Source organism: Hemitrygon akajei, chromosome 16, assembly GCF_048418815.1.
Source record: "Hemitrygon akajei chromosome 16, sHemAka1.3, whole genome shotgun sequence".
Taxonomy (NCBI): domain Eukaryota; kingdom Metazoa; phylum Chordata; class Chondrichthyes; order Myliobatiformes; family Dasyatidae; genus Hemitrygon; species Hemitrygon akajei.
In genome coordinates this window covers 11,177,216-11,205,052 of record NC_133139.1, presented here as the reverse complement: position 1 = coordinate 11,205,052, position 27,837 = coordinate 11,177,216, and the positions used below count along the sequence as shown (strand labels likewise).

General features: G+C 42.2%; 2 protein-coding genes across 6 annotated transcripts in view; one reads left to right on the top strand and one right to left on the bottom strand.

The window, feature by feature from the left end:
• The window catches only part of LOC140739757 (uncharacterized), a 222,581-nt gene that overhangs the window by 60,282 nt on the left and 134,462 nt on the right, over positions 1 to 27,837 (top strand). The window lies entirely within an intron of this gene.
• On the bottom strand, positions 96 to 20,670 carry LOC140739756 (Krueppel-like factor 9). The gene is made up of 2 exons (XM_073068243.1): positions 20,001 to 20,670; positions 96 to 5,545 (listed from the first exon to the last, which is right to left on the bottom strand). Exons 1-2 carry the CDS (start codon positions 20,458 to 20,460, stop codon positions 5,232 to 5,234), a joined length of 774 nt encoding a protein of 257 aa, XP_072924344.1. The 5' UTR covers positions 20,461 to 20,670; the 3' UTR covers positions 96 to 5,231.

Genomic DNA, 27,837 nt, shown 5'->3' with positions numbered 1-27,837 from the left:
AGTAGTTTCCTGGCACAAGTCACTAGTGGGAAAATACACTGATTTTAAAGACACCAGCTTATAAGGGCCCCCATTGTACAAAAGAAAGATGCACATTTTTGTTTAATTAGGACATCGTTTATTCACTCTATACAAAATTCAGTCAACCATGCAAAATGTCAAAGAGCAATCTCTCTGTAATGTTTTGTAGCTTTCTGCAATTTATCAGCACATTTACTAATATAACTGACCACCAGAATATAAAATACAATATCCATAAAATGGCTGTAAAAAAGTAAAATACAAAGCTTCCAGTAATACCAACTGCTACTTGGGTACTACACATACAGACTTAAAACACGGGGATACTGATAGTGAAAACCGGATTCCTTTTAGGCACATATACTGGTAATTCCTGAATAAGACGCTTCTTTTTGAAGCTGCATCTACTTTGAAATTTTAAAAAACATTTGTTTAAATTGCCAAACTTTGACAGACTACATACACAAAAATCCAGTTTATATTCCGCACGTGTTTGTATTTTTAAAAAGGTTAATTATTCAATGGTGCTCCCACCAACTTATTTTAAGGAAATGAATCATTGCTTCTGATTTTCTAGTAAATGCCAGATTTCCAAAGAGCCCATGTAGAAATGCTCCTTCGTTAAATAAAATCCTCCAATTTGTAAATGGGGTGCACTGAGTAATACAAACCAAGAAAATCCTAGTCTGAATTATGTAATCTCAGACAGCAATGGAGACTCAATAGTTAACAATGTAAAAGGTGGGGGCAAAAGGGGAAAAATGTGGCCAGGATTCTCCTCCTGACCTTTGGATGCAAGATGAGATTATTGCATTGACAAACTCTGCTGTCTTTTGAGTCAGGAAGTAGGCACCAAAGTACCAAAGATAAGTGTGCGTATAAATCACTGTGCACTAGCGTAAATTGTTGGCCTCACAAGAGCGATGGAGAGAAAACCGATGTGATTTCAGAAAAGATATTACACATCAAAATGTTAATGCTCATGTTGCATCTTTCAGTTGCATTAACAAAAAGGAAAATAGAAAGGTTGCTAAAACAGTACAAATTCAGGAAAACACTTAATACAATAATGATTTTTTTTAAAAATGTGCAATGTTTTGAAGACCAGAAGGGCATTCCTTACAGTAAATATGTCTACCAGTCAGATTCCTCTCAAGAGACAGTATTGTTTTCAAGGCCCTAGATTGTGCAGGAGTTGTGACTAACAGCTTCCTCTTATCTACAGTTAGTAACAGCAACAGAACAGAGTGCTACAATGTGGGAAGAGACAGTGAAATGTTTGGTCAAAAGTGACCCTCAGTTTAAAAAAAACTGGATTTCACAGGTCAGGACAGCCAAAACTGTACAACATATAGAGAAGGCAATTTGCACAACCCAAGACAGAGCTGACCCAATATATATTGGCTACTTCTTCTGGAATCCTAATGTTAGATCTATACCAATGACCCATTACTGGCTTCATAGTACTGAATACTTATGTTTATTGCAAATAAGTGAATGGCTGCCTGCAGCCTTGGTTTTTGAATTATAAATTGGAATGATACAATCCTTACATCCTTAAATACTAATATCTCAAAGAGTATGGCATTCCTCACACCTCATTAGCAACAGCTACCAATGAAATAAAAAGCACATCACAAAACAGAAACTACATGGCTGCCCTTTGTTCAGTAATATTATCAAGGATAAAATCCCAACAACTTCAGCCAGCACTTTTGATGTGAAGCAAACAGCAAGCTTCTCCAAATATTGCTTAACCAACAGCAGGCTGATCAAGCTGGACTAGAGGACCAAATTGACATCCTAATTGAAAGCTGGACCATCACAACCTATCTACTGGACAGCTTTTTCCACACAGTCAGACAACTATATGCAATCCACAAGGAGGAAGGGGATAACAATAGGCTTTATTCCACAGGGCAGTTTGATAGGATATTGGTATATGGGAACAAATCAATCCTTATGCCAAAAATATATCATATTGCTGCCTCCAACACTGGTCTACGGGGTTAAGCTTTGAAAACGTGGCTATTTTTGTGAATAAATCAACATGTGTCTGATGCTAACAGTTCCAGGGACCCATTCCATAAATGACAGTGACAAAGCCAAAGAGGTTTCACTGTGGAAGAGTTATTTTTCAAAGCAGCCATGCTAGGCTATAGAATAGGTATCTACTATTGGTCAATGATGGTTGATGGGGGGGGAGAAAATAGTACAAAGGCTTTTTTTCCTGGAAAAAAAAGGAATGTTTAAACAAAGCCTAAACATAGCATTCAAGCAAGAATTCAAGTGTCCCAACGTGGAGTTAAATGACTCAATGCTAAACTGGGAGGAGAAAACACAATATTGCTCTAAGTATGGGAAGAAGATTCTACTAAAAGTTAATTTTTTTTTAAATGTATTAAAAACACCAACTAAAAGCAAAATGAAGATTGACAATAATGTCAATAATAGCAATGTCAGGAGTTTAAGGTCACAGATGGAATTATTGTGAAGAGCTTTATTTGGGTATAGCCTCTCTCTGATTGCATGTTCTTGCAAATCAGATTACAAATCCTTCATTACCAACCTTGGCATCATTGCAATAAATGTCAGATATGCAGGAGTAAAATTTCTCTTTTACATAATGGAAATAAGTCTGATTATGAAACCGTGTTAACAAAATCTGGAATGTTTCAAGGCTAGCATTTCTATGATTTAACCTGTGGACTACTTGCTTATTTATGGTTTTAATGTAATGAGAAATTACTACCCTGGATTTTTTTTTTATGGTAATAACAACTATTACTGTTCTTAATATGTGGGATGTGTGATCAATTAAAAATCACAATACCCCCCCATATTATTTTACTTTAAAGAATCTTGATGTCTGATAGGAATATTAAATACAAACAAGTCAATTTTAAGAGAAGCTCACAAATTATGTCAAACCAGAGTTATTCATCAGCACTCAGACTCAAAGATTTATTTGAAGCTGTCCAAATAAGCTGGATAAATCACAGTCAATTTAGGACCAATATAAAAAATATATTTATATAAATGGTGGGAAGGTAAAACAAAACAGCTGTGGATGGAACATTCTATTCAGATCACTCTATTTTTAAAAAAATGCCTGGAGAAGATTGTGAGATGAGACTAAAGTAGGGGCATTTATATGATTTATGACCCGTGGTTGAATTCCTGAAACACAACTGGTTGAGAGGTGTGTGCATTAGTGCACAAGCTATTTATAGTAAAATAATCATTAGTGTAAATTTAAAATCACCTTAAAAACATGCTTTCCACAGATATTTACATTACCTTTTTAAAGTTATATTTATCATTTTTTTCCAAACACACATCTAGTAATTTTAGTAGAGTAGAACACATTTAGATAAAGAATATGAATATCTTCCCTTTTGGTAACTGATCAACAGTTTACCACAAGCAAATTGCTGGGAACAATACAGTTCCAATATCACACACTGAACAGGTAAAAACAACAGAGACACACACTCCACATTTACATAGTGAAATGCATGCATCAGCAACACAGCCCCCTGAGTAGAAATGTTACAAAAATACGTTATTAAAAGGAGCACTTTAAGAAAGGCAGTATGCACAGAACCCCGCTGCTATTATTATTTTTGCACACAGATGACTTGAGCAGGTTAAAACCGGTCAAATGCCTTTCAATAAGATTTCCGATGAAAGCTCTGAAGACACAACTCTCTTGGTGTGCACGTGTTTGCACAGTTATCACCAGTGAATAGCAGATCTCAATAATATCCCATCACGTTGAAAGGGTTGCAGATCTTACCCGGAAGCAGTTCGTAATTTTTAGTTTTATTAGCATAAAGAGCACTGTCATTTTTATTTCCAGAAAAACGGCCAACTGATCTCCGATGAGATGGGATACAAAATACCATTGTAATTTAAGTATTCTGAATGAAGGTGTTCTACTTTGGATACGTGTTACTGCTATGTCAGTTCATAGTGAAGTTAGCAAAGAAATAGTTATCATTATAGATCCTATGTTCTCTCTCCAAATGTCCAGGACATAGTTTACCTTTAAGAGATCAATCATACAAAGCAGATTGACAAAAGTATGAAGCCAGATTCTTGTTTAGATCTGAATGGTTTAGCTCTCTGCAATCTAAAATTCTCTACAGGAGAGTAAAACTGAATTGTCAATTGGGAGATCTCCAACAGGCTGGGATTAATCTCAATCTCACTGTCATGCACAGCCTAGCCTGCTCTTTGTGCATGGATTATCAATCTGCCAGCAGCATGCTTACCATACAGCAGCTGCATACAAACATGCCATCAGATGTACGGTGCAGCAGGCCACCCTCAAAAGAGAAACTCTTTTACCAAAGATATGTCCAGAATTGTAGTCCCGGGTGTCTTTCTGTGACATATTGGAAAGATCTTTTGTAGTCCTGAGAGGTACCAACTGGATAAAGCTGCAAATCATTGTCAATGTATGATGAACACTGCAAAGTTGCAGTAATTCAGTTCCTGAGAGGGAAACTGTAACAAATGACTGAGAATCAACGGACAAACTAAACCAGATTTGATTCCTCAAGGTTTTGTTTTTAATTCATTTGAACATATAAAGACTTGTTCATAAAATCTGAAAAAATGGAAAAAAGTGACTTCACTTTTACTCTCCCTGATCCAGTTAAAACTGCCCTAAAGTGTCATTTATAGTTCTTTCTCAGCAATGTGTTAGCACAGTGGAGATTTGTGTGGCTGGTTTAGTTGACTGTGAGAGCTGTTGCTCATTCGGTCTGCATGACTGTTTAATTTCAGAAAAAGCCACTAAAATAGGTCAATTTTCAACTAGGTTGATTAAACACAATGGATGTATTTTAATATACTTCAAAAGCCTGTATGGAGTTACTGCAATAAGTTAAAAATTAAAACATAAAAAATGGACATCAGATCTGACTAGGACAGATAACATAGGGGACAATTTAAACAACATCCACAACTCACACTAATTTACTATCCCAACAAAGCAAGCAATTCTGTGGCTGGCTACAGTCACTGTGTGTGCAAAAACAATGCATATGGAAAAGGCCCTTCCCCCAACACTTGTCCGCAGAGACCGAAAAGGTTCAAAAGCGAAGATCATCTACAAGCACAGTCCACACATGCTCAGAGGGTAGGAGGCTAAAACTCTCAGCTTAACAAGACTTTTGGTACAAACTGGATTCTTTTTCAGTCTAACTGAACACTGGACTAGCTGGATTGGGAGAAGGAATGACAACGGAAGCAGGAGCTAGGCTGTGGAAGGTGGGTGCCAGCATTTTGGGGGGCGACACACTCCTACTGCTGGGCTTGACGATCATAGCAGGCTTGAAATCAGGATGTCGGCGAGCGTGCTTCATCAAATGGTCGCTGCGCATGAACCTCTTCTCACACATTGGGCACTTGAACTTTTTCTCGCCTGTGTGGGTACGATAGTGTCGTGCCAGCTCGTCGGAACGGGCAAATTTCTTGAAACACTGTGGCCAGGTGCAGGGAAAAGGCCGTTCCCCTGTAAGACAAAACACAATGAACATCAGACACTGCAGGCTCAGTTTAAACAAAAACATAAAAGCTATTTTCGCCTGCAACCTGTCTACCAAACCCCAGCCTTGATACACACACCTCCCTTACAAGAAGGCAGGGTACACAAGAGGAGCTTGACTCCTCTTCCTGCCGCTACTCCCACTGCATAGAACTAACCAAGCACACACCAAATGTTGGAAGAACTCAGCAGGCCAGGCAGCATTTCTGGAAATGAATAAATGTTAAGACGTTTTGGGCCGAGACCCTTCATCAGGACTAGAAAGAAAGGGGTAAAGTGTCTGGGGGGGAGGGGTTGGAAGGAGGCTAAGCAGCAAGCTGCCAGGTGATAAGTGAGACCAAGTGAAGGGGTATTAGGGGTAAAATGGGTGGGAGGGATAAGGGAAATGGCAAAGATGCCAATAAGATTGAAAGAGGGCAGAGAAAATTTACAAGGCTGTTGCAGGGACATGCAGACCTGAGTTACAGAGGAAAGGTTAAATAGGTTAGGACTTTATTCCCTAGAGTGTAAGAGAACGGGGGGGGGGGGGGAGGAGATTTGATAGAGATACAAAATTGTGAGGGGTATAAATAAAGCAAGCAGGCTTTTTTCAGAGGTTGGGCGGGACTAAAATTAGAGGTCATGGCTTAAGGGTGAAATGTGAAATATTTTAAGGGGAACCCAAGGGAGAATTTCTTCACTAGACTGTAGATGAGAGTGGAACATGCTGCAGTGGATATGGATTTGATTTCAACACAGTTGAAATAAATTTGAAGAGTTACATGGATGATATAGATATGGAGGGCTATGGTCCAGATGCAGGTCAATGGAACTAGATAGCATAAGAGTTCGGCACAGACCAGATATACCTAAAAGCAGTAGTGCTCTGTGACTCCTTATTTTCGGCAAGATTACCTGAACAGCAAGAACACGTCTGTGTGTACTTTGTATATTCTTCATGACACAATGGGTTTTTCCAGGTGCTTTATTAACTCCCGCATCCCAGGTGCAGTAGTAAGGTTATGGGCCACCACTGCCCCTTGTGCAGGTGGTTAGTGGGAAGCAGTTTCAAATTTCTGGCTGCCAACATCTCTGAAGATTTATCCTGGACCCAACATACTGATGCAAATCATGAAGATGCCACACCAGCACTATATTTCATAATGAGTTTGAGGAGATTTGGTTATGTCCCCAAAGACTTTCAAAGTTCTATAGATGTACCATGGAGAACATTCAGGCCAAGGGATTCCCAAACTTTTTAATGCCATAAACCCCTGCTGTTAACTGAGGGGTTGGTGGATCCCACATTGGGGATCCCTATTCTGACTGGTTGCATCACCATCTTGTATGGAGGGACCACTACACAGGCTTGGAACAAGTTGCAAACTCATCTAGCTCCATTATGGGCACCAGCCTCCCCACCACCAAGGACACCTTCAAAAGACAATGCCTTAAAAAGGCGACATCCATCATTAAGGAAACCCATCACCCAAGACGTGCTTTCTTCTTATTACTACAGGAGCCTGAAGACACACACTTAGTATTTTAGAAACAGTTTCTTCCCCTCTGCCATTAGGTTTCTGAATGGTCCATGAACATTACTTCACTATTTTTCCACTACTTATTTATTTAATACACAGTACCGTGCAAACATTTTGGCCACATTTATCTCGCTAGGGTACCCAACACTTCTGCAGAGTACTGTATATTGAAAAGACCACACAATGCTGCCTCCTTACCATGCAACAGAAATTTCAGAAAGACAGCAAGCACATCACAGCACACTGGTGTGTCCAGCTACCTCATGCACCAGAAAAGGCAGGTTTAGTTACATCCATTTACGGACTGCAATATGGGTTTCACTTTAGATTCCACTCAGCACAATTTCAGGCAAACACATATCCTTAGTGCTTAAAGTGAACAATAATTATTTAAATGAATGGAATTCAGACATGACACAGCCTGGACGCAAGTCAAAATGTTCAGAGTTCAATCAAACCAAGATCTTCTGTAGCTTTTTGTTCAACCAACACGTGTTGATGTCTTTCATACTGAAAACACATCACTGAGATTGAAAAGAGTAAGAGAAATTTGACAAGCATGCTGCCAGGACTTGAGCTCCTGAGTTATAGGGAAAGGTTAGGTTACAGTGTAAGAGAATGATGGGAGATTTGATAAACATACTCAAAATTATGAGGTGTATCGATACGGTAAATGCTAACAGGCTTTTTCCACTAAGGTTGGGTGAGACTTGAGCTGTAGAGGTCATGGACTAAGGGTCAAAGATGAAATGTTTTAAAGGGAACATGAGGGGCAAGTTCTTTGCTCAGGGTAATAATAGCATGAATGAGCTGCCACTAAACATCACGACAGGTGAATGACTACAAGGAATATACATTGAACTCGCCTTGTGCAGCTGCTTGGCAAAGGGATGGTTTAAAATTATAATGTACAGCATCAGCCGTCAGCTACAAGCAATTTTAACTGTGGTTGCCAACAGTCTTTGTTGCACTGACAAGAGTAGAAAAATAAAAACAAGGCAAATGTTCTCCAGAAATAAGCCTGCTAAATATACCAATGTCATACGGCATCAGGATTCTGCTTTACAGGAAGCTGAGATTTGCTAAATGGCAAGCACTCAGCAGTGATAGCTGAATTGGACTCTGTCTTGCTCCCACCACCACATGCAGTGCTGGAGGAACTCAGCAGGAAATCCTGCTTTCTGTTGATGGAGCAAAGGTGCTCTTCCCCCCTTCTCCTCATCTGCCTTCCTCACTGTCCCTCCTTCCCTTTTTCCCCATGGTCCATGCTCCTATCAGATTCCTTCTTTAGACCTTTGCCTACTCACTTCTCACTTCATTCCCCCTACCCCAACCACCCACACTCCACCTCTCACCTTCTAGCCTGTTCTCTTCCCCTTACCCCACCCCCGCCACTTTATTCTGGCTTGTTCCCCCTTCCTTTTCAGTCTTGATGAAGGGTCCTGGCCCAAAACATCAAAAAAAATTACTTAAGAGATACAGCCCTTCTGGCCCAATGAGTCACACCACCCAGCAACCCACCCATTTAACCTTAGCCTGATCCCAGGACAACCTTCCAACCGGCAGGTCTTTCTGCCACAGTTCTCAGATGAAGCCCATGCAGTCAGAGATGAAAACATCCAGAGGACATTGGAAATAAACTTCAAACTCCAATGCACCGAGCTGTGATAGCATCGCGCTAATTATTGAATTTTGGCAGTTCCCCACAGTATGTTACCTACATGGTGCTGAAAATCTTAAGTGAAGCCAAAAAAATGCTGAAAACGGCAACACACAAAACGCTGGAGGGACATGACAGATTAGGCAACATCTATAGAGGGCAATAAAGAGTTAACATTTCAGGCCGAGGCCCCTCATCAGGACTGGAAAGGAAGGGGGAAGAAGCCAGAATAAGAGTGCGTAGGGGAAAAAAGGAGTACCAGCCAGGTTGGGGGGGGGGGGGGGGGGGGAGAGAAAGGAAGTGAAGTAAGATTCTGGAAGGTAACAGGTGAAGAGCTGAAAAAGAATCTTATAGAGGTGGAGAGCGGACCATAGGAGAAGGGAGGTGGAAGAACCACAGGGAAGGTTAAGCTATTCCCCCCCCCCCCCCCCCAACACTCTCCTGTTTTATTCCCCATTCTGGCACTCCTTACCCCTTCTCACCTCCCTCAGTCCTGATGAAGGATCTCAGCCTGAAATGTCAACTGTTTATTCATTTCCATAGATACTACCTGACCTACAATGTTCCACCAGCATTTTGCATGAGTTAAACCAAATAGTGATCTATTTTAATTAAGAATTAACAGAATTACAGTCACAATTAACAGACTATCATGAAAATTCATCTAGTTCTGCTCAAGGACATTTCTCGTCCTTGTATCTCAAATGATTGTGATGTAGGAATTGATGGCTTTGTGGCCAAGTTAGCCGATGATAGGAAGAAAGATTGGGGGCAGGTAGTTTTGAGGAAACAGAGAGGCTTCAGAAGGACATAAATGGATTAGCAGAATGGGCAAAGAAGCAGATGGAATAGTGTCAGGAAATGTACGGTCATGTACATTGGTAGAAGAAACAAAAGCAGACTATTCTCTAAATGAACAGAAAAATCTGAGGTGCAAAAGACACTTGTGCAGGATTCCCAAATTAATGTTAATTTGTAGGTTGAGTCGGTGGTGAAAGCAAATGTGATGTTACCATTCATTTTGAGATGATTAGAATACAAAAGCAAGAATATAATGTTAAGGCTTTATAAGGCACAGGTAAGGCCTCACTTGAAGTACTGTGAGCAGTTTTGGGCCCCTTATTGAAAAAAGAACATGCTGGGATTGGAGAGGTTCAAAGGAGACTCATGAAAATGATTCTGGGATTGAAAAGCTTATCATATGAAGCAGATTTGATGGCCTTGGGCCTGTACTCACTAGAATTCAGAAGAATAAGTTAAGGGAGGATCACATTGAAACCTATTGAATGTTGAAAGGCCTTAATAGGATGTTTCCCACAGTTAGGGTGCCTGAGACCAGAGGGCACTACCTCAGAATAGAGGGATGTACATTTAGAACACAGATGAGAAGGAATTCCTTTAGCTAGAGAGCGGTGAATCTGTGGGATTTGTTGCCATTGTATATGCAAGGCAGAGGTTGATAGATTCTTGATTAGTCAGGGCATGAAGGTTTATGAGAAGGCAAGAGATTGGGGCTGAGGGGGAAATGGATCAGCCATGATAAAAATGGTGGAGCAGACTCGATGGGTCAAATGGCACAATTCTGCTCCTATATCTTATGGTCTTATTTAGTCTAACCTAAAGGACAATATATTTGACATTGATCTGTCCTTTGAAATGTCCCTGTAAGTAACTCAGTTGCCCACCTCCCCCCCCCACCTCAACAAATAATTGTACTTAAGTATTTAAATACAAATGAGAAATATTGCAGATACTGGATGCCTGAAATAAAATAAAAAGGCATTGGGGTGGGGAAATTATCAATTCTTTCTACAGAAATGTTCCTGTGTCCTGGAAAGAATCAAAAAAGCCCAATCTAAACTTTAATATATCAGTGCATTAATAATATTTACATAAATAAAAAGTTCTTTATAAAGCTATTCAGTCAAAGCATACATATTAGAAATGGAAAATAAGGGGAAGGACACAGATTGAACCAAAGACTGCATTTTTAACCAAGATTTTGAATCCATGTTCCCCTAATGACAAACTGTAAAATCAGGAAGTTACGTAATCAGCATAAACTTTAAAAAAATTTCAGACTACAGGTTCTGTCAGAAACCAGAAAAAGTTTCAGTGCCTCTAGATAGCACAGATAGAAACCTCTGCAGGTGCCCCACCCTAACAATGTCTCCAAGCAGTGCTTCTATGTGGGCATCAGACATGGACTCAAATAAAATATAGACAGTTTACTCGTTTCTGAGCCAACAGACAGAGCTCAGGCTTTGTGCGCACAGCCAGGGAATATGTTCATAAAAAGGGAAAAGGGGTTGAAAGGGCCATGTTACATAAAATTGCCTTGTGCTCCCGAGTTTGTAAGGTTCAAAGTGTTCAGTGGTAAAAGGATTTCCTAAGTTAGATGAGGTCTGTGTACATCATCTGAAGCTTTCCCGCTGGATATCTATCATAAACGATAATAAAATTCTTCATGGTCAAGTACTTACTGTCTCATAGAAAACAACACCGCAGTCTTTCAGCCCACAATATTCTGCCAACTTTTAAAAACCTATTTTGAGATAAATCTAACCCTTCCCTCCTACATAGCCCTCTTTTTTTCTATCATCCTTGTGCCTAACAGGTTCTTAATGTGACTGCCTCTACCACCACCCATGGCAGTGCATTTCAGGCACCATCATGCTTTGTAAAAAAGGCTTACCTCAGACATCCCTCCTATACTTTCCTCCAATCATCTTTAAATTATGTCCCCTAGTATTAGCCATTTCTGCCCAGGGAAAAATTCTCTGGCTCTCCACTCTATCCATGCCTTTTGTCATCTTGATGGAGGTGTACAAGTCATCTCTCAGCCTCCTTTGCCCCTAGCTCACTCAACCTATCCTTGTAAAAACTTATTTTTATTTATAGTTATTTGAGATACACTGCGGAATAGGCCCTTTCAGCCACACCAGCTGGGAATCCCCCAATTTAATCCTAGCCTAATCACAGGACAATTTACAATGACCAATTAACCTACATAAACCAGCACATCATTGTGGACTGTGGGAGGTAACCACAGCAGTCTCAGGGAGAACATACAAACTCCTTACAGGCAGCAAGCAGCAGTCACTAGCACTTAAGAGTTGTGCTAACCATTACACTACCTTGCTGCTCCATCTACAATTCATTATTATTGATCCTTTTGTTTGGGAAATAGAGTAACTTCACCCTTGCAAACATGCTGTGCCTTTGTAAATTTCTGTTTCTCCCAGAACCCTATGATCAGATTTCTACCCAAGCACTGAGCCCTTAATGACATGTGATGTTGCCATGGCAAAGGTCACTTGTTCTTTTCAGTCTGTTCCCTTTGGCCGTAGATGGTGTGGGCACTTGTATTAATAATTCTCCACAAACCTGCCTGCTCCACAAGAGCCCGAACTTGCCTTCTCTTCCCTAAATCAATATTCTAGTGCCCAACCAAGAGGAATCTGCCCGTGGTCCCATCCCTAAATATTACCCAAAAATACCAGTTTCCACTGTCTTTGGTCCCAATCACAAACTCTGCACCAGTCATTAATACTATTGCTGCCTGGTATCTCTCTGGAACAAAACAGGATGTTCAAAACCTCAATGTCATACCTGACTAAAAATTAGCTTTGGTCTTCTCAAATGAGCCACCAAGACTAGCTCCAGAATATTACCATATTTCATCCCTGATTGGCTTACTGATGTTGGAGACCTCTGACTCCTTTGAAGAATTAAGGATTAGCTTTATTTGTCAAATGTATGTCAAAACATCGAAACCTACTGTAAACGTGCCATTCAAGTCTTGAGGTACACACAAGAGGTAGGAATTTAATTGCTTGATGTCACAAAGATGGAAGCACACAATCTCTGATTCAACATGGGGTCACACAGCACCAAGTCTGCAAAGACTGGTTCAGTTCAAGCAGTTGCCCAAGAAGTGGATGAGATTAGATTTCTTCAACATTTCTTACTCCCACCCACCAGAACTTCATCCCCAGGACAGGCCCCCTATAAATCCAGGGCCAAAGAGGCAGCCTGTCCTGAGGTTGTAAGTCTTATTGTGTCTGCAGATGGGTGTTTGAGAGGAAAGAAAGGGGCTTGTTTTGCTGTTGTTCTACTGAACACCGCAGGCTACTCCCAGCACATATTGGTTGTTAACACAAATGATGCATTTCACTGTACATTTGGATAGTGTGCTTAATAAATAAATAGGGATCTGAACATTTAGTTGGAAGAAATTTCTGCTAACTGGATGTTAGACAACGAGCCTCACAATTTTTGACCCAAAGAGTGTCAAGAAAGGCAGTGGTGAAACAGGTGGGAACTGACATTGGGCCTCCAAGGGGATTTCTGTGGGTGATGAACAAATGATCAAAGGTAGTTCCTTTTATGCTATTCAGCATCTTCTCGGCCTGTATGGGGGTGAGGATCAAAATCCAACTTAAGGTGCTTCAAGTTAAGTGTTTTGGAAAAGAAAGGGGAAATCTGAAAATGTGTTGCTAGTTGAGAAGAATCAGGGCTAGACTGTGCTTGCCACACATTAATTTTTTGGGATACCAGATTTGAGAGGGTAGTGGAAAACAGTACCCAGGGAAATAGAACAGTTGTCTATGTGGGCGGCACATAAATGTAGTGGCTAGTGTAAGGTTGTTACAGTGCCTGTTGTAATACTGGGTTCATTTCCCATTCCTGCCTTTAAGGAGTTTGTATGTTCTCCCCATGACTTTGTGGCTTTCCTCCCACAAAGACATACAATTAGGGATAGTGAGTTGCAGGCTGCCCAACACAAATAAGGCTAACTTTTATATTGATTAATATGGAGGACAGCAAAGGAAATTGGGTACTCTATAGTTTTGGTGGAGTAAGAGGTATACAAAATCCTTTGGCCAAGCTTTTGACAATTTGTCCAGCATCTCCTCATGAGTCTCCATGTGGATTGTATGTTGACTTTTCTTTTAAGTGTTTACGTGTTTTTGTACCTTAAAGGCACAATGTAAATACTGATTTTTTAAAACAGGGAATCATCAAGGTGGTTCAGAATGTAAAATAAGAACTTTCTCCACTCTACTCAGACCCTCTACTGGAAAAGCTTGGTGGATGTTAGAACAACTGTTTTTGAGAGGCATAGGCATCATGGGTAGTAGGACAAGTGCTGGGAGAGTTGAAATGGAGCCACACGTCAGCCATGGAGGGGGCCAAAGACCTATTACTGTTCTCATGGCTGTCCTCTACTTCCATGACATGAACATACTGCAATAGCGTCTTAATTCAGTGAAATCCCACGGTGAATGTATTAAGAAACCCAGGTGGGATTTGATGACTTCAGTCAATTCTGCCAAAACAATTTACTGACAGGTCCATCCCCACTGAATTCACTTTAGAAAGGGAAATCATCACTGATGAACAAAAATATAAATTATTCCACCCTCTCAAGACTGAAGTGTAAAGTTAGAAACCCACACCATCAACCAGAACTATATTATGTTACAAAGTAGATTATGTAACTGTTGTCTGTTCAGCAAACATGGGTCAAATGACTATTATTTAATAGGCTGCAACAACTCCACATTTTTTCAAACGATACATTTTTAAAAATACTGATGTCCAAGGATAAATTTGTTCGATTTTACTCTCATGTTAATCCAACCTGTGGCAGATGTTATTCTGAAGTAGCTTCATTGACCCACATGTTTTGGTCTTGCCCATTTGCAAAATTATTGGAAAGATATTTTCGGTATTATTTCAACAGTTCTGAATATCAAATTGCAACTGTATCCTATTACTGCAATTTTCGGTTTACCAATGGTGGATAATATTTGTTTATCCCCCTCAGCTCGACGGTTGATTGCACTTGTTACATTAATGGCTAGAAGATCTATCCTATTGAACTGGAAAGAAATTAATCCTCCAACTATATTTCAGTGGTTCTCAAACTATCTCTTGTTTGAGCTTAGAAAATATTAGGTGTTGTCTCTGATTCTTCAGTTAAATTTAAAGAAACTTGGAGACCATTTATCCAACATTTTCATATCAGTTAAACTGACTTCTCCTAAACCCTGCTTCTATTATCATTAATTATTTGGATGGAGGTGCGGAGTTATTGACGGTACTGTGTATATTTGACATAATGCAATGACCCATGTTGGTTAGGTTTTTTTTTCTTATTTACTCCCTTTTTTCGTAATTACTATGAATTTGGGAGGTTATTATATATGGATTATCATCTATATGAATGTATACTTAACCTATTAATTATGTACTTTCAAACTCTCTGTATTCATGTTTCATTTATGTTTGTTTAAAATTAATAAAAAGATTTAAAAAGAAAAATACTGATGTGGATTTAAACTAGAACCCTGCATTCCAAATGCTTTGTGATAGCAATATTTCACTCAGGCATCTAAAACTTCAACCCTCAGGAAATTTGCCTGTGCCAATCTAGAAATCATCTTTTGTCTCACAACTAAATCTGTACTGACATTGTACTAATCTTTACTTAGTTTTTGGAAACGACAAGCAATGAGATTTACTGTTTCACAACAGGAAGACAAAAACTGGGAGTATTTTTCCCCTGGAAACCACAAAAGCAGGGCTACAATTTAGAAGTATTTATGTAAATAGCCAATGTTTCCAGCTTCAGAGCACAAAAAGAGCATTCTCCCACTCCCCCATAGACCCCTCCCATCTTCACACCACAAAGCCCCCCATCTCGCCTCTTGTGTCTCATTAAACCATCTGCCTCAGACTGATCACAAAATGCCCTGCAGCACTGTTTCATTAGAAACATGCTCGTTTCTCAAATAAAGCAGCAAAATTGTTCCATCACAATCTGGAGAACTATTTGAAGCCCCAGTACAGGATGTGTGCAGTGCAGAGCAAGATACAACTTAGCTCAGCTGCACAATACTCAATAGAAATTTGCTTGTTATTCAGGATGACTTGAGCATGCAATGGAACATAGAACATCACAGCACAGTACAGGCCTTTTGGCCCAAAATGTCATGTTGACCTTTTAACCAATCTAACCTTTCCCTCCTGCATAGGCTCACAAATGATAGAAAAATTGAGACCAATCTAAGAGTTTATGAATCTGCCTCTACCAGCATTCTGGCAGTTACGTTCCATGCACCCACCATTCTCGGTGTAAAGAACATACCTCTTCCTTGCACTTTCCTCTGAGCAGCTTTTATCAACAAGGACCCCTACCACCCAGAACATGCTCTCTTCTCAATGCTACCAGGTTCAGGAATAGTTATTACCCCTCAACCATCCAGCTCTTGAACCAAAGGGGTTAACTTCACTCGCCACATCATTGAAATGCTCCCACGCATCTATGGACTCCTTTTCAAGGACTCTACATCTCACGTTCTTGTTATTCATTTGTTATTTATTTATTACCATTTATTTTTGTATTTGCAGTTTGTTGTCCTCTGCACTCTGGCTGAATGCCCTAGCTGGGCAGTCTTACATTGATTCTGTTATGGTCATTATTCTATAGATTTATTTAGTCCCACAAGAAAATGAATCTCAGGGTTGTATAAGGTAACATATATGTACTTTGATAATAAAATTGAATTTGGACCTTAATATTATGCACCCTTGTAGTAGCCATATCCACTCTGGGACATTGTCTCTGGCTTTCCACTCGTATCTTTGTCTCTTTATCTTGTACACCTTATAGTTGGGATTTATTGATTTGCATTTCTGCTCCATTTTCATTTAATCTTTTTTTTTTACTGATTAGTACAAGTAGGTGATAAATCTTGAGGCTGTACATGATCCAAGTAATTAGCAAGCTATTGCTAAGGCTGTGTTAAGCAGTTTGTCTAGCACTGTTCACAAAACATACCCTTTTCCACCAGAGATCACTCCCTTTTCAGTCCATGGATGTACACACTCATCTTCCCTGTAGTAAACTGCTTTGTTTAGTTGAATATGTGAGCTAACTTTCAGTCAATCCACATTTATTGCTAACTTAATCAAGACTTTAGTTCAAATTCTTAACATTTTCAATTAAGCCAATTGCTCTAAAATATGAACATCCCTTCCCCTCAGCTAAGAGGGACTTGAAGAGAGAAAATATATGGCAAAGGAGGAAATACAAGGAATTGGGGATGGGAGAGGGGGGGAAAATCAAACTGTACATGCTAAATATCTCAAATAAAACAGGAAATATTGGAACACTCAGGTCAGGCACCATCTCTTGGTTATTGATTATTCCAGCAAAGAGCTTTCTTCTGGAGACACAAGAGACTGCTGGAGCTGGAATCTGTGTATCTGTTGAAGGAACTCAGTAGCATACAAGCTGCAGCAGGGAGGAATCTATGGTGTTTCAGGTCAAAACCCCAAGTTCAAACTCAAGCGTGGAGACAGACAACAGCTAGTACAAAAATGAAGGGGAGTGGTGAGACAGGGCCAAGAAGGGAAGAATGCTGATGAATAGTTCAAGCCAGGAAAGGATGGGGGGGGAGGGGGAGAGTTGGGAGCAAAGGTAGGTGATATGCTGATATGATAACTATGTTTTAAGCATCTATGGAAAAGTTACATTTTTCCTTGGTCAGGAATAGAAAATTCAGACAGAAATGTAAGCATCAACCTGTGTGCTGGGGCAAACCACTCCAAATGGAATTATTCCTAGCAAGCGGGAGAGTGGAAGTCTTGAAATACAAAAAGTCAAAGTAGGCTAGGTGTTTTCCTTGAATCAAAGGAGTTTGCGGGGGGGGGGGGGGGGTGCAGTGGCAGAGACCCAGACAGGGTTAGGGTGCGATAGCTAGTATGTAAGCTGTCTAAAACTAGAGGTTATAGGTTTAAGGTGAAAGGGAGGCAATTTAAAGGAGTAAATGTCTCACATAGAATGGTTGGTATCTGGATTGAGCTGGTGGAGGCAGGAGTAGGAACAGTTAAAGGGCTTCTGGACAGGCACCGTGGAGTTAATACAGGCAGTGGAATTAGTTTAAATAGACATGGTAGTCTGCATAAACAGGATGGGCTGAAAGGCCTGTTTCAATGTGAGACATTCATGAGACGTTGTGACAATTCTAATGCCTTACAACCAACATATTAAGCTTTAACTTTGGTATCCGAACTTGTTTTTACAAATAGAAATTTATCTCAAACAAATAATCTAAACCACTAACCCACCACTCACAATTCCATAAACCCCTTTAGACGATTCACCACCATAGCCTTCCGTGCTGTTGTAGGAAAAGGGAGTTAACTTCGTAAGGGGAGGAGACACTTTAGCTAAAGACTTGGAAACCGCCAAGGGAGAAACCCCATCTCGATCTGAATCTATGCTTAGCACCAGGGAAAACAGGATGCCTTTATATCCAGGCAGCTCTCAGAATCTCCAATCGGTTGCATCTCATTCCCAGAGAATTATACTTGTGTACAACCAGAGGCTGCAAAACAAGCGTGGTGGCGTGCGAGGCAGCAAAGAGAACAAGCACTGAATCACCAGGAAGCGATGTCAGCAATCGCAAGCTGAGGCGCGCGGCGAGAAGCACGTGGCCCACGCAGGCTGTTGTCCCGCCCCTCTCTGCCAATTGGCCCGCAGCACACTCACCACGCCCTTGATTGTCCCAGGTTGGTTGAAAACACCGCCCAAGCCCCTCCCTCTCCCGCATTGTGGGAACTGTAGTTACAATTGCCACACCATGCCTTAGCACAGAAAAAAAATCTTAGGACTTGGATTGCAAGCCCGCTTTTTTTAAAAAAAAATTAAAATTAAACTTGCTGAAATCCCAACTGCCTATTTCACATGTGCCCCCTTTTAGAACCTTAAAGCTTCCTCTTAAAATTAGCCCCAACCATCGCACTAATCGTACGGTTCGCGCATCGCAGTCCAGGTTTTCTCAAAAAGAGATTATTCTAACATAGAAGCCACACCCCAACCTACAATTTCTTGGATAAATATTACTGCGAAAGACTTCCTGCTGGCCAAAAAAAATCCACCAAGTCAGCCCACTACCGTCACTTGACTGGCAGTTCCGGTGTATCCCAAGTATGGGCTTTTTCTTTCCTCCTTAAAGAAGCAGAAACGCGCTTATTTCTCCACCCTTGGCCATTACGAGCGGAGGAGGAGAACGCAATACTGGCAAATGGCCAGTGTCATGATCTCGAGTTTAAGCCCTTCTTCGCTCGTATTTTTCGCTCTCTCTCCACGCACCACACCCACTCCTCCCCCTCCGCCAAGGGCACACGGTGGGAAATGACGCGCGCCAGAGGAGTGGGTGGGGAGGCTTTGCATTAGACGGAGAAACGCCCAGCCAGGGTTTAGAAAGCAGCCCCATCAGGAGCGCAAAGCCATTGCCCCCGCTGTGTGCCATGTGGCGCCACGCACCGTCGATTAGAACCCCAGCCAGAGCCCTCCCCCGTGGCACAGGGGATAACGGATACCCATCCCTCGTCTCGGGTTTGAGCCAAACTGCCCTATTCGTTAGGACTGGTAATAGTAGGGCCGCTGCAACTTAACCGACTCAGTAACAGGTGGTGTGGCCTACTCCGCCCCCTCGCAACATTATCTAAACCAGCTCAAAAGAACCGGCGCTCATAAGAAAGGTACATTGCAGCCAGAATTTTAACCTCACCGAGTCTTTAATCAAGTTCAGCCCAGCCACATCTCCGTCCGCCAGACTAACTCTCACACACCCCCCATCCCAACCCATCTTTCCCACACAAGTTGAAACATGTCGAACCCAAAGGAAACTTAACCCCCCACACAAAACAACTTTAAATATCAATTGCTGCTTGTCCAGCAACAAACGTCAAGAAGAATCCGCCAAATTATACAATATTTATGGCCGGCTACCAAGAGCCTCATTGTCTGTTCCACCAATGACCCCTCCCCTTCCCAGAATTGCTAAGTCTGCAAACGAGGACCTTAACCTGCGAGGGGGGAAAAAAAAGTACGGTTGAAGCAAACTTCTTTGTTCTATTACCAACATACAATATTTTTTAAATATATTTACCACGGACAACACCTTTTGCTGAGAGAACGAAAGCCATTGGAGTGGAATTAAAACAAAGAGCCCAAAATGAAACTAACAATGTTACCGACGACAGTTAATCGCCATAAATTATGCTGTGGTTTATACTACCAACGCAGCATGGTGTAACAAAAGAGTAAGGAATGCTAGTGAATAGAAAAGAACAAAGGAACCGGACAGTTTCATCAAAAACGAAATGAAACGTGGTCACAACTTTGTTTCACAGAACAAGATAATTAAACCTTAATTCCTACCTGTGTGAGTTCTCATGTGTGCTTTCAGATGGGACGATTTTCCATACACTTTATCGCATCCCACAAAGTAACATTGGTGCTTCTTCACTAGAGATTTGTCCGACCGCTTAATTTTCCTCTTTTCCGACGTGCAGTTTGCGGCGATCAATGTCGGGGGTGTGATCGGCGTGCAGGACCCTTCCGACAGCGTTGTGTAACCGCTCTCCAGACTCTCGCCCGAGGAGGAATTGCTGCTCTCCGAGTTGGAAGACATCGGCCTGGATTTCTGCAGGTCGGTGAGAATGCTGGCCACCACCAGCAGGTTACCGCCGTCCTTCAACGTGTCGCTCACCTCTTTGTCCTCCCTTGAAGTTAGCTCGCAAGTTTCCCCCTTCAACGGGGAGCGGTGCACCACGGCGCCGCTGGAAATGGACATCAAACACTCGGCAGCGAAGTAATCGCGACACGCGAAGGCGGACATGGTTGGGAAATTGCGGGAGACACCCTCTGTGTGTGTGTGTGTACTGGGATCTTCACCTCCCCTCACCCCTCCTCTCCGCTGGCCCGGTATATGGTTAAAATGCAGCCTCCAAGCGGTGGGAAGCCGGCGAAATGAGCCGCTAAGTCGCGGCCCCGATGCTTTGTCTGTGGCGGGAGGGGGGTGGTGGAAGAGGACGGGGAACGCCTCCTTTGAATGGGGTGTGACGCGCCGGGCGGGACCCAGGCACCGAGCCACTCGGTGACGCTCGCTATTGACGCTGGAAACCCCTGTCTCCAGCCGGGGGTGAAGGTTGGGGGTGGGGGGGAGTAGGAGAGAGAGAAACATACGACACAAGGAGAGGGGAAAAAAAGTTTGGAAGGTTTCCAAATTTCAGAACCAAATAAAAAAATGTGCACGATTGGAGATAGATTCTGCATTATTTCCCATACCGAACAGTGTGAGGGCGGATCGTAAAATTATCAGATGATGATGCTACGTTAGGCGGGGGTGAGGGAGGGAGGTGTTGGGAGGAGGGGTGTAGTGCCTGCCAGCGCAATTAGCCAACTTCAGAGTGAGCGGGAGAGCGCAGAGTAAACGTGCTGCGGGAGGGAGGGAATGTGCACTATATGTAATGTTGCTGATGGGCACAGCAATGGGGAATATTACGCAAGGGAAAGGGGACCCACGTGTATGTTAAACTACAGAGATCTACAATGGAAAAACTAATCTGCAGCAACATACAAACTGCTAGAGGAACTGAGGGGTCGAGGAGCAGCCATGGGGGGGGGGGGGGGTATGGAGGACACACCGGAAATGCTGGAGGAACATAGCGGGTCAGGCAGCATCTTTCGATGGAAATGGACAGATGACTGAGTCCGTAGATCTCGACCCGCTATGTTTCTCCAGCATTTCGCGTGTTCCAGATTCCAGCATTTGCGTTCTTCCGTTTCGATAGCCCCTAACCTGAAGGCACGAACATAGACTTTTATTTTCCGTTAATTTTCCCTTCCCCCTTCCCTCTTTTTCTATTCCCACTCTTCTCGCCTGCCTATCACCTCCTCCTGGTTCCTCACCTCGTTACCTTTCTCCCACAATACACTCTCGTATCAGATTCCTTCTTCTCCATCTATCACCTCCTAGCTTCTTACTTCATCCCTTCCCATCTCTCCTCCGTCTTATTCTGGCATCCTTCTCCTTCCTTTCCAGTCCTGATGAAGGGCCTCGGCCCAAAACATCGACATCCACAGATGCTGTCTCCTTACCTGATGAATTCCTCCAGATTTTTTTGTTTCTCTGGGTTTCCAACATATGCAGAATCTCGTGTTTATGATCTGCAGTCTCTTGTGCCAGCATTGCTGGAGGAGTGTAGTAAGGACTTGTCCATAAGACGTAAGAGCAAAATTAGGCCATTCAGGCCATTGAATCTTCTCTGCCATTTCATCATGGCTGATCCATTTTCTTGAACACCATCCGTCTGCCTTCTCCCCATAAAAAAAAGACAATAAGATATAGGAGCAGAATTAGGACATTTGGCCCACCAAGTCTGCTCTCTACATTAGGGCACCAAGCCTCAAAATGGAAGAAAGACAATTAACCCTACACCCCAGGAGCCCTCTGGTCATGTGGACGGTGTCTGACTCCTGCGGAGGCTGGAAGATATCAGTAGATACTGTTTTTTCAGTGGGGTTGGGGTTTGCTGTGGGTTGTGAGATGGCTGATGAGGTCACTGTGTGACAAGTGGGCAGTCTCAGATGTGTGCACACCCCTTCAAAGTTCTCAATACCATTCCAAATACTTTTTGTCTAGGTAGTCCTGGTGAATGGATACCCAAGAATTGGGAAGTTTTTCAAGAAAGAGTGGTTGATGGCTAGCACAGACTTGCTGGGCAGAAGGGCCTGTTTGCATTCTGTATCTCTCTATGACTTTTTCCATATAGGTCTTCCCTCTGTCCACCTGATAATCTTTTGCTGTAATGGATTAGAAAGTCCACCTCAGGGCTTCCAACAAGCACTCTGCTGGCAGAGCTATGGGGGAGAGGGTGGGGAGGAAGAAATTATCAACATTTTGGGTCAAAACCCTGTGGCAGGTCTTGGTGGTCAGTCCCTGTGTACCTTTGGTGGTACAGATTGGACTTGGAGTCAGCCAGAGAAAGACTGAGACTATGACCCTGACCCTCAGTGTAGAGTCTCCTCCTCTCATCAAGGCATATGGCATCAACTTACCCAACAATAGCACATTCACCTACCTGGGCAACATCATTTGGCAGTATGGTGGAACCCAGGATGACATCCAGTGCAGACTCAACAAAGCTAGAAATGTCTTCAGATCCATGGTCAACATTGTTCTGTCCACGGTCTTGTACGGGTCAGAATGCTGGCTTAAGATAAGGGATGATCTTGATGGCTGTTGTCATTCCACACCATGAGCCTCTGGAAGATCCTCCATATTTTCTGGCCAAGAAAGAATGCCAACCATGCCCTTTCTCCTTCAGTGTCACCAAGTGGACATTGCTACAATCATCATGAGGAAACATTGGAGATGGAGAAGGCATGTGATGAGAAGAGAAAACAACTCCATCAATAAGACAGCACTCATTGGAACCCTGAAGGGCAGACAAAATGCAAAAGACCAAAGACAACCTGGCACAGTACCGTAGAGGCAAAAATGAGAACCCTGAACCACACCTGGGGCATAATAGAGAAGATGGCCAAGGACAGACAGAGATGGAGAACCTTCATTGCTGCCCTAAAAGCCTGTGGCATAACAGGCTGTAACTGAGGTCTTGGTAGGGAAGTTTTTTTGTGAAACATGCAAGCGACATGAGTACATCTGCTAATATACTGAACACTTGCACTTGAGATAGAGTGGAAAATGCAGAAACTGGTTATTTGAAATAGTTTGCCTGCTCTTATGCTTCACAGACTCCCTCCCACTCAGACACAATCGGCATAAGCATCTGTATAAAATCAGAAATTCTAGAAATACCAGAAGGCCAGACCATTTTTCTCCAGTAAAACATTAACTTTGTTCCTCCCTCCTCAGAAGCTGCCTTACCTACTGAATGAGCACAAGAGACTGTGCAGACGCTGGAAATCCAGAGTACACACACTAAATGCTGGAGGAGCTTAGCAGGTACTGATGAAGGGTCTCAGCCCAAAATGTCGACTGTTTATTCATTTCCATATGTGCTGCCTGACATGCTGAGTTCCTCCAGCATTTTGTGTGTGTTATCAACTGAATATTCTGGCATTTTAATTTCAGTCCATTCCTCATGATTAGTCTATCCTTAAATAATTGATTTTAATCACTTCACTGATCCAGTAGCAGCAAACTTCACATTCTAGCTACAAGACACAAGAGATATGCAGATGAAATCTTGAGCAACATGCACAAAATGCTAGAGGTCAGCTGGTCAGACAGCATCTATGGATGGAAATGAACAGTTGATGTTTTGGGCCAAAACCCTTCATCAGGATCCGTCATAAGTTCTGATTAAGGGTTTTGGCCAGAAACATCAATGTTGCTCATGTTCTAACTATTCTCTGGGTAAATTCTCCTCTAAATTTTTGTTGGACTTATCAGTGATGATCACATCTGAGGTCTTTAGTCTTTCACCAGTTCAACAGAGTTGCCACAAGCTGAAAATGCAGCTTGGATTGTGGGCAAGAGCAGGAGTTACTGAATTTATTGAAACATACGGCAGAGAGAGATACCTGCTTACTGAACCACACCTGGGGATCCTCAATCTAGATTGAGAAGTTGAAGAACCTGGGCCTCTGTACCTCCCTCTGCAGCTAGATCCTTGACTTCCTAACCAGAAGACCACAATTTGTTTAGATTGGTAATAACATATCCTCCTCGCTGACGATCAACACTGGCGCACCTCAGGGGTGTGTGCTTAGCCCACTGCTCTACTCTCTATATATATACATGACTGTGTGGCTAGGCATAGCTCAAATACCACCATCTATAAATTTGCTGACAATACAACCATTGTTGGTAGAATCTCAGGTGGTGACGAGACAGCTTAGGAGTGAGATATGCCAACTAGTGGAGTGGTGCCACAGCAACAACCTGGCACTCAACGTTAGTAAGACAAAAGAGCTGATTGTGGATTTCAGGAAGGGTAAGATGAAGGAACACATACCAATCCTCACAGAGGGATCAGAAGTGGCAAGAGTGAGCAGCTTCAAGTTCTTCAGTGTCGGATCTCTGAGGATCTAACCTGGTCCTAACCATATCGATGTAGTCATAAAGAAGGCAAGACAGCGGCTATACTTTATTAGGAGTTTGAAGAGATTTGGCATGTCAACAAATACACTCAAAAACATCTATAGTTGTACCATGGAGAGCATTCTGACAGGCTGCATCACTGTCTGTATGGAGGGGCTACTGCACAGGACCAAAAGAAGCTGCAGAAAGTTGTAAATCTAGTCAGCTCTATCTTGGGTACTAGCCTACAAAGTAACCAGGACATCTTTAGGGAGCAGTGTCTCAGAAAGGCAGCGACCATTATTAAGGCATGTCCTTTTCTCACTGTCACCGTCAGGCAGGAGGTACAGAAGCCTGAAGGCACACACTCAGCGATTCAGGAACAGCTTCTTCCCTCTGCCATCCGATTCCTAAATGGATATTGAATCTTTGGACACTACCTCACTTTTTTTTAAATATACAGTATTTCTGTTTTTGCACGTTTTTTAATCTATTCAATATACATAATTGATTTACTTGTTTATTTATTATTATTTTTTCTCTGCTAGATTATATATTGCATTGAACTGAATTTATTGCTGCTAAGTTAACAAATTTCATTCACATCAACCTTTCATAATAAACCTGATTCTGATTCTGAAAAAATAACAAGCCCCCTGGTCCTGATGGGATGCATCCCAGGGTACTAAAAGAAGTCATTGGCTGTATTTAAAGCAGAGGCTGATATGTTTGGGTGTCAGAGATTACAGGGAGAAGGCAGGAAAATAGGGTTGAGAGGGAAAATAAATCAGCCATGATCGAATGGCAGAGCAGACTTGATGGGCTGAATGGCCTAAATCTGCTTCTATGCTTTATGGTCTTATACAGCCACAGACTCACAAAATGGAAACAGGTCCTTCTGCCTAACTTGTCCACGCTGACTATGTTGCCCTACCGAACTAGTCCCATTTGCCTGTGTTTGGCCCGTAGCTTGCTTAACCTCTCCCATCCATGTTCTTGGCTGTTAAACTTTGTTAAGGTGCCAGTCACAAACCATTGTGACTTCCTGACGGGCATTCATGGTATTGGTACTGGTTTATTATTGTCACATGTACCAAGATAGAGCAAAAAGCATACTGTGCATAGAGATCAAAATCATCATTGAGGTAGAACAAGGTAAAACAATAACAATGCAGAATAAAGTGTAACAACTACAGAGAAAGTGCAGTATGTCTGTTCATTATGTGCCATATATGACGTGGGCGATCATGATCTTTCCATGACCATGATTGTTCTTGGCAAACATTGCCTTCTTCTGGGCAGTGTCTTTACAAGATGGGTGACCCCAGCCATTACTAATACTCTTCAGAGAATGTCTGCCTGGCATCAGTGGTGGCATAACCAAGACTTGTGAAATGCACCATCTGCTCATATGACCATCCACCACCTGCTCCCATGACTTCTCATGACCCTGATCGGGTGGAGGGGGAGAGTGTTAAGCAGGTTCTACACCTTGCCCAAGGGTGATCTGCAGGCTAGCAGAGGGAAGGAGCACTTTACACCTCCTTTGGTAGAGATATATCTCCACCCTGCCACCCTAAAAAGTGCAGTACAGCAACAATGAAGTGCAAGATCATAATGAGGTATTAGTGGTTCATAATTTTATATCCTCTCCCCTCCTGTCAACATCCCCAAATGATTCCATATGTACATCATCCCTCCTTCATCTGGTTCCATTTATCATCTTCTTTACTTTTCAGATTCCATCATCTGTAGACTCTTTTTGCACTGATCACCCTCCACCCTCTCTCATTACCTCCTCTTTCCTTCCCTCCATGTTCCAACTTCCTCTCTTTTCTTTATCCTTTATCTGTCTCTACCTATGGTCCACCAGCCACTGTCTTCCAGCTCCACCCCATTCCCTTCTCCTCTCCCACCTGGCTCCACCTGCCCATTATCCCTTTACACACCTGGTTCCACCTATTGCCGGTCAGTCCCTGAATCATCCCTCTACACTCTCAGTCCTGAAGCAGGCTCTAATGTCAAAATGTCAGCTCTGCCTTTGAATCCCCAGATAGAGTAGGATGAGATGTAACTTGATAAGTGTATAAAATGATGAGTGGACAGCCAGATACGTTTTCCCAAGGTGGAAATGGCTCATACAGAGAAGCATAACTTTAAGGTATTTGAAGAAAAGTATAGGGGGATATGGGAGGTAGGTTTGTTTACACAGAGAATGGTGGATGCTTGGAATGTGCTACCAAGGGTGGTAGTAGAGGCAGATGCATTCGGGATAATTAAGAGTCTCTTCAGTAAGGAGTAAGGATGAAGGAAAAGAAGACTTGATTGTTCTTGGAGTAGGTTAAAAAGTCTCCACAACATTTTGGGCCAAAAGCCCTAATTGTTCCATATTTTATGTTCAGCCAATATAATTTTCCCAGGGTTAAAATGTCTAATACTAGAGGGTATGCATTTGAGGTAAGAGTGGGTAAGTTCAAAAGGGATGTGAGGGGTTCTATACAAGATTTTATTTACACAGAGAATGTGGTGGTGGATAGGTAGAGGCATATAAGAAGTTTTTATACAGGCACATGATTGGAAGATTAGACCATGTATAGTCAGACAGGATTAGTTTAATATGGCCTAACTAGTATAATGAGATCACACAACCTTATGGGCTGAAGGGCCTGTTCCTGTGTTGTACTGTTCTAGATGCTACTTAATCAGCTGAGTCCTCCAGCAGTTTGTTCTTTTTTTTGCCCCCGATTCCAGCGTCTGTGGTATCTACAAAAATTTATAGATATGGCCCAGTGCATTGTGGGTAAAGCTCTCTCCCACCATTGAACACAACTACATGAAACACTGTCGTAGGAAAGCAGCATGCATCATCAGGGTCCCCCACCATCTAGTACGCTGTCTGCTTGCTGCTGCCATCAGGAAAAAGGAACAGGAGCCTCAGGGCTCACACCACCAGGCTGAGAAATAGTTATTACCCCTCAACCATCAGGCTCTTGAACTAAAGTGGATAGCTACACTCAGCTTCACTTGCCCCAACATTGTAATGTAACAAACACCTATGGGCAGTTTCAAGGACTTTTCTTCTCATGTTTTTGTATTAATTGTCAATTTATTTATTATTATTATTTCTTCTTTCTTTTTGTATTTGCACTTTGGCTGGTGCAGTTC

Excerpts from the sequence above, each read along its gene's own strand:
- LOC140739756 (XM_073068243.1), bottom strand. The coding sequence starts at position 20,460 with ATGTCCGCCTTCGCGTGTCGCGATTACTTCGCTGCCGAGTGTTTGATG. Across the intron at positions 5,546-20,000 it reads ACACATGAGAACTCACACAG|GGGAACGGCCTTTTCCCTGC; the intron begins GTAGGAATTAAG and ends TTTGTCTTACAG.